Raw genomic sequence first — 7,500 nt, 5'->3', positions numbered from 1 at the left:
GGCATTCAGCTCATCTTGGAAAGGTCGAGCATGGAAGCTTTTCAAGGATAATCCAGCAGCTGAAAAGAGATAGAAATAATGTCTATATGAAAATATAAATATTTCACCTATAAACATGCTTTTATATGTTCTAGTATGATTATAGTAAGTTCATAAGCAAGTAAACTAAGATTTCATGTAAATCTAATGCAGATATTCTGAAGGTTTTTCATACCACAAGATATTCTGCTTTATTGTCTTTCCAAATTATCTCCTACAATGCAATTCATATGTTCCATATTCTTGTTTATGCTTCAGTTTCCTAAATCAGTCAAAATTTATTCTTCTATCATCTAACCACTGTCAACATACATAAATGATCTTACCAATAATGATGCTCTCTCTTAGAACACCAAACAAATATCCCATGACTATGAATTTGGCAAGGTGTGAATCAACAGGAAGGTGTGCAGCAACTCTCCCAAGGTAAGTCAAGTCTCCATCCAATCCAGATACAACACCCTTAGACTTCACAGCTAGTGCACCCATCTGAAAACATGCAAAAGAGAATGAAACATTTGAAACAAGATTTACAGGGAACAATTTACTGTCTTTATATAATCATGAGATATATTTTGAAGTATTTGATCTTGGTGATACAAAGAAATTTACAAATCATCTTTACACATTAACATACAAAGAAGTCTAAATATAATCTCTGTCTTTTTATCATTCACAGGAGCTAACTTCATTGGTTATAAAAACAAAGCTTCTTATCTTTATCATGGAGTGTTACCAGACCACAGACTTATAATAACACATTTATTGATTTTATATACAGTAAAATTATCATGCAATCTCTACCTATTACAATGCCAACAATATTACAAATAACAAATGTCATAGACCTTTCCTACCTGTTTGAGAGTAAGAATCGTCCTGTGTATATCTGATAAATTTGGTGGGTCGAGGGCAAGGGACAAGAGAGCATGTGGCTCTCCCATGTTCAGAACTTTGGTTTTGAGGACTACTTGACTGAGAGGAGTTCGGCATAGCTCTGGTGTAGTATATGTAGGCAGGGTCTGGAAAACAATTAGAAAATTCAGATAATGCATATGAAATCCAAATATCTGGAAGAGAAGTACCTACAAGTAAGCCAACTGTGCATGAGTATTTTGTATGTAATTCACAGATTTAACCTGCATAAAAATAACTGTGATATATCTGTCTATATCTACTGTCACATATTTTCATACTGATTCTACTCTGCACAGAATTCCTTCAACTATATGTTAAAAGTCATGAAATGCTTTACAAACTACAGGTAAACTAGACTGTCCTTTTTCATCGAGCAAAGGATATTTAAAAGCACAGACAAAGAGTGAAAGGCAATATCCTCCTTGTCACATAAATGATATCTCTTAACCCATTGGAGCCGGTTGGCGTGATGACACGTTTTGTGGGTTTTGCGTCAGACACCCAGGACAAGATATGAGGGCAAGCTCAGCGCTCAGGTTGAGAGAACGGGCAGCCCAGGCTCATGGCTTGTGCGTCCAAGAATCTTGAGGTGTTAGGCTTATGCATTCATAAACCCTGGTATTGCGATCGTGCAAAGCCAGAACGGCCCTGGCGGGAATGGGTTAAAATGAGAGCCAATCTACTTGTAACAATCTTACCAAGGACAACAATCAAGAGGATAAATTTTCACCATTAATTTCAGGTAATTTGATCAAAACATAAAAGACCAAGTGAAGGGAAACTGCTGCAACCTATTCAGCAAGGAAACTACCTGCTGCTCTGTGATACCACAAGCCACAATCTGAATTTTATATGTCAATTAAATAAATGGACTTTATTGTAAGAATTTTAACAAGAAACAAAAAACAGTGAACTCTTACAAGAGAGAAACTGACACTTGTGGGGAAGTAATCAACATTCAAAATCATCAAATTGTAGTGACTGGGATGTTATGGAGATATTAATGACCGAAATCCATCTAAGAAATTGAAATTGATGTGTTTTCGCTATGTATGACCGAGGATATTGTCAATGTATGTAAGTAACCCTATGTATCATTTACTTCCCGTAAGACTCTCTCATGCATAATGTAATCAGGAGTATCCATATGATTACTATTTAAGTATCACTTAGTTAGATAACCATGTAAATTGTACAAAAGTTTTGTAGTAGTGTAAAATAAGGATAATTATAAGAAAAACTGAAAATTGTAATCTACTGAGGTTACCCATTTCGGTATAACAGAAAACGTGCTGTCATAAGATGTGAAAAATGAGTACCAGTGGCAGTATATTTGAAAGTCGATAGTTAACTAATGAAATGTGATAGCACCAATTGCATGGTGCTGGATAAGATATTTTAAGGTATTGATAACATTGCAAAAATTAGAGAATAGAACCAACGTTCTGTGTAAAAATGGTGACATGTCATGAATGACGTCACGCAAAGGGACCTTTGTGGTCAAGTGAGGGGCAACCGCACAAAGACCTGGTTACGCCCGGAGCAAGGTGACATTAGGCGAGCCGAGGGGAACACGAGCAGGAGATTCTATTTGTCTTATCTGAGGTGAGAGTAGTGTAATTTATTTAATGACAGTGTAAGGGTATTTCAACAGGGTCAATATTCCAATCAATATAGAGAGGGATAATGATGATAATTGGCATAAGAAAAGAAATATATAATAGGGAGACTTATACTAGTAAATCTTGTCTCAGACACCACCTGCCTCGCCTTTTGCCCCAGGCACCATTATCATCGCCATAAGGGTGATGTCCCCCCATGACACGTTTACCAAATTAACCCACCCACGACGGATGACGTGCTGACACGTTTCGTGGTTTTCGCGTCAGACGCCGCCGACGAGATATCTGGCCAAGGCCGGCGCTCGGGGTGAGCGAGCAGGCAGCCCAGGCTCGCGGCCCGTGCGCCCGAGAATCTCGAAGCGTTCGGATGATGCGTTCGAAAACCTCGGTATAGCGACCGCGCAAAGCCGGAATGGCCCCGGCGTGAATGGGTTAAACCCGCTATAAGTAAGTGCACTCATTTTGATCATACCATTAATGGGAAACCATAAATTATTATAACAAATATACTGGTAGTAATTATAAGTAATATATGTACTGTAAAAGTTTTATATCAACAGTGTAACTTAGATTTAACTTGGTAAGTAAAACTTTTGTAAACTTATAGTGATAAATTATTATTATTTTTTGAACCTGTGACTGGTAAATCTAATGAAAAACTTTTGATGTAATGTCTCATTGATGTTAGTGAGATTGTTGATTAATCTCTGTTACACGTTCCCAAAGTTAAGTTAATTCTCAGGAGCGGGTTCAAAGGTGGCTTTTAAAGGCTGAGCTGAAGACTGAGTCCTACGGCTGAGCTTGGAGACTGAGTTCAAAGGCTGAGTTTAAGGCCGGAACTCCAGACCAGATGCTCAGGTCATGATTGCTCAGGACTAACACATCACGACCGACTCTCAACGAAGAAGAAAGAAGAATGAAGAAAGAAATCTTCAGAGAGTGTCAGAGTGATTGCTATGAAAGATATGTATAAGAAGTTATTTTTGTATGTCGAGTTATTAAGTGATTTAACCCATTGGTCGCGGTATTAAAAAAAGGTCTGTGCAGTAGGATAGCTGAATTACATGTCTGGCATGGTGCCATCCGCGTCTATCACCGACTCTGCCTTTGCACCAAATCATGCCATCCGCTGCTAATGGGTTAATATACAGTTTAAGGCATGATTGGCCTAGTTTCATTATAATTTCTCTTCACAGTAATTAAAACTGCAGGTGTAAACGGATAACCTTTAACAAGACACGTTACCAAGTTATTTTTATGTCAAAAGAGGTTATCCTGATAAATATTACCCAATTAATTAATGCCCATACTTTTAACCCTAGATATTTTGGGATATAAAAGAGAAATACTCATTCCCAGGAAATAGGGCACTACAAAATGGCTTCAACTTGTAGCCTTTGACATATATTAATGAGGTTGATCTATAGTTGAAGCCTGACCCCTCCTCATATCAAACAGGTTCAGTTCAATAAAGACAGACATCATGCAAGGTATAAATAACACAAATCACATTACAGCAATTATAGTCTACCTGTATACCACTATTAAAAAACATTAAATGAAGGGAAGTTTTCCATTCATCTACATATAAAACAAAGAAGATTCATCTAATACTTTCCAAGCAAAATGAGACCCTGAACAATTGCTATTGCCAGCCAATTCCCAATTCTGCATGTGAGCATGCATGTGTGCATGTTATATAATGTGCATTGAAGGTAATTCTATATAACAATAAAGAGAAATTAGAAAATGAGTACTGATTCACTTTTTCTGCTTCATTCGATGAAATGTGGAGTTCTAATCCTATATAACCAAATATAAAGGTCATGCACAACTAGTTCATAAAGGATCTAACTTAAACCATGGCGGACGGGTGTCATGACATACATGACGTAGGAGCTTTGGCCTGACGATGGACATCATGACATAGATTACGCTCGGGGATTTTGGATCACTGTGCTATTTTATTGTGCTATGAAAAAGGAGTGAGTGATAATGGGAACTGCAGTCATAATTACTGTAATTACCATAATATTAAGCTAACCTAACATCTAAAACCTAGATGGCACCACTTTTTCCTAGCACTAACAGGAGAGAGAGCCTTGAATGGCATCCTACCAATGTCTCTAGCAAGCACTATCTTTAAAGAGCAATGGCACACACTAAGTTGATGACCTCTTGCTCTAAAGTACCACCGATGAAGGTTGTGCAGGCAGAATGAGAAAAGGAAGGTAACACAATCCATACACATTGTCTAAAATGTGCTCCTGTGCCAATATGGATACCTTTCACTGTGGCACTCACAGTCACAAGCACAGGTTTCATTCCTCTTCCCTACCTCTTCATGTTATCTTCATAGTAGGTGGTTATATGTTTCGTATTCGTTCATGACAGCACATAAATACAAAAAAATAAAGTTGCCTTTTGTCATCACATAAAACAGCAATACTTTTATCACACTGATTATAAAGAAAATAATGAGCTGATATGGATCATATACTACAATTTTAGTCAACTACAGCACTGATAGAGCCTGTCATATGGCACATATAAGTCTCTAAACTCGATAAAACACACAAAAAATAAAACCCAAAAACGGCTCGTTTTATAATGAATGACTGAGAGTGGGAAGATTCAAATTATATTGCTTCAAGTTGCCTCACTCTAAAATAAAACCTATCCTGGAGACTGGGTTGGCAAATCTATCCCCATCCGCAGTGGGTTAATGTGTTTTGTGATTCTGGTAATATCTACTACCAAACCATCTCTTGTACAGATTAGTTACTGAAATCAAAGATTTTCTTCATTTTCATAAGGGCTTCAACTACTTTTTCCATAAAACAATATTATCATAAATATATTATTAAAATTCTTTCATTAATCATTCCCTAGGCTCAGTTTCTCCTTGCCATTTCTAAGTCTCCTTGTTAGTCACAGAACTGTTTAAAATGACGATTAAGCATTGAATAACAGAATATTCATCTGGTATATACAAAATTTCATTATAAAGTAACTTTTATAAGGTAAGTATGGCCTTCCCAACATTTCTCCATATTCTCCTTACCTTGTTATTGGCTGATTTATCTTGTTCTAGAATGTTTAGTGGTCGAAGTTAGCCACTTTCAGTCATTGCCCTCCCTTCTTTGCAGCATAATAATTTAGCTTGTAGAAACTGTCTACAGGTATATGCAACCACAGCTTAAATTTCCTTGCCATAGTAGCTGAGGCTGAGGCCATTTGTTTTGTTGTTGATTTTGCAAAATATATATAATGCCTCATATGCACCAATTTCATATCTCTTCAGGCAAAAAAAAAAAAAAAAAAGAAGACGAAGTACTGCATCCTCTAACTTTTTGGGTGAAACAGTAACATTTCCTATGCTATCAACACAACCCAGATCCCCTTTGCCATAAGCATCCTGTATCAGGTCCTCTGTGCTGTTAGCTTCACGTTATAGGTCCCCTATGCTATTGATACCATCCTGTGCCTCCATACATGTGTACCCTACATGGCTTCTCTTCTAGCTCCCCTGTCATTTCAGAGGTTCCTGCATACAGAGATGTTTATCTGAATGAGGCATATTCCAACTCATCCTGTAAGACTTCTCTAGTGACTGTCAGTAAAGTAAGCAACACAACAGGTAATGGAAGACATTCTCTTTTCAGTTATGCATTTAAATGTGAAACTATCACTCATGATATTACCTCTGTTAAAGTTATTAATATCTTTCAGTTTTGCTGCAGGTGTACCATGTGACTTGTAAACACTGCACTATTCATGTGAAGCAAATGTAGAGGTATATATTCCCAGTTATAGAACAATCAGATTGTTATAGTTGTGATTTAAACAGTGATTTAATTCACTATATGTGGTGGTCTCAAAACCAGAAAACACATTTCTTGTATTCTAAAAATGAACACAGCTTTTTCCTTGCAAATCTAGAAGTAGGCCTACTGTGTAAATTGTGTCACATTTGTGAGACCTGTGCCTCATTGCCCACTCAATTTGAAGAGTGGATGATACACCACATTTATTGCTGACAGAATTTTTCAAGCACTGCAGCAGACAAGGAAGTTGTTTCAGCAATATATTGTTTCAGTAAGCATCTACTTTTGATCTATGTTATACCACTGTTGGGAAACAAACTCAGTTATTTATTTTGCTATCCACTAAATTTATGGTAGGGAGAGGCCTTTGGTCAAGTTTCAGTGTGTAAACAATGTTGAAGAGTGAATGGGTACAAGGTTCTCGAAATGAAACAGTGGCTGTCTACTACAGTAACTACGCACAAACAAGTAAGGTCAAGAGGTTGTCACAGTTGTCTGGTGATACCACTGATAAAAGCTGCAATAAAAAATCTGTTCACTACACTGTAGATGAAATGCATAAATATATTCTAGCATCATTCTATAATTACTCACCTAATGACTCAAGCCTACAGTACTAGTACTTCACAAACATTTCTGACAGTTTCTATAACTCTGCCATGGCTGTTTACTGTGGAAAAGTTATCTCTGAAGAATTACACATGCTACAAGCACATCACAAAAACTCACATACCGAAAAAAATTCTGCTGGTACCAGCCGGTACACTCTTCCAGTAGAAACCCTTCCTGCTCTTCCAGCACGCTGCTTACATGATGCCTGTGAAGCCCATGCTAGCTTGAGAGATGTGTAATTTGTTACTTGGTCACAAGTTAGTTCCTTGGTCAAGCAGAAATCTATCACTGGAAAGAAAAACAACAAAGTTTTCAATTCAGGACAAACAAAGATTACCATAACAGAACAAGCTATAAAAATTATGTTCTTTCTAATACCAATACACAAAAAATAAGACCATTTCATTACCATACTTTATATCAGGTACAGTAATAGAACTTTCAGCGATGTTGGTTGAAACAATAACTTTTCTGAATCCTGC

General features: G+C 37.1%; 1 protein-coding gene across 2 annotated transcripts in view; it reads right to left on the bottom strand.

The window, feature by feature from the left end:
• The window catches only part of spn-E (tudor domain containing 9 protein spindle E), a gene marked incomplete at its 5' end in the record, with an annotated part of 38,706 nt that overhangs the window by 23,865 nt on the left and 7,341 nt on the right, over positions 1-7,500 (bottom strand). For both annotated transcript variants that reach the window (XM_086549757.1, XM_086549758.1), the window contains 5 exon segments: positions 1-59; positions 366-528; positions 897-1,061; positions 7,140-7,306; positions 7,428-7,500. The exon segment at positions 1-59 is cut by the window's left edge and continues 69 nt beyond it; the exon segment at positions 7,428-7,500 is cut by the window's right edge and continues 70 nt beyond it. In XM_086549757.1, coding sequence (XP_086405883.1) covers positions 1-59; positions 366-528; positions 897-1,061; positions 7,140-7,306; positions 7,428-7,500 — 627 coding nt within the window.

The sequence above is a fragment of the Penaeus japonicus genome, unplaced genomic scaffold, assembly GCF_977035675.1.
Source record: "Penaeus japonicus unplaced genomic scaffold, GWHDUDI00000001_assembly GWHDUDI00000022, whole genome shotgun sequence".
In the NCBI taxonomy this organism is placed as follows: domain Eukaryota; kingdom Metazoa; phylum Arthropoda; class Malacostraca; order Decapoda; family Penaeidae; genus Penaeus; species Penaeus japonicus.
Note: the sequence above shows the minus strand (reverse complement) of the source record. Positions and strands in the feature narration are given on the sequence as shown.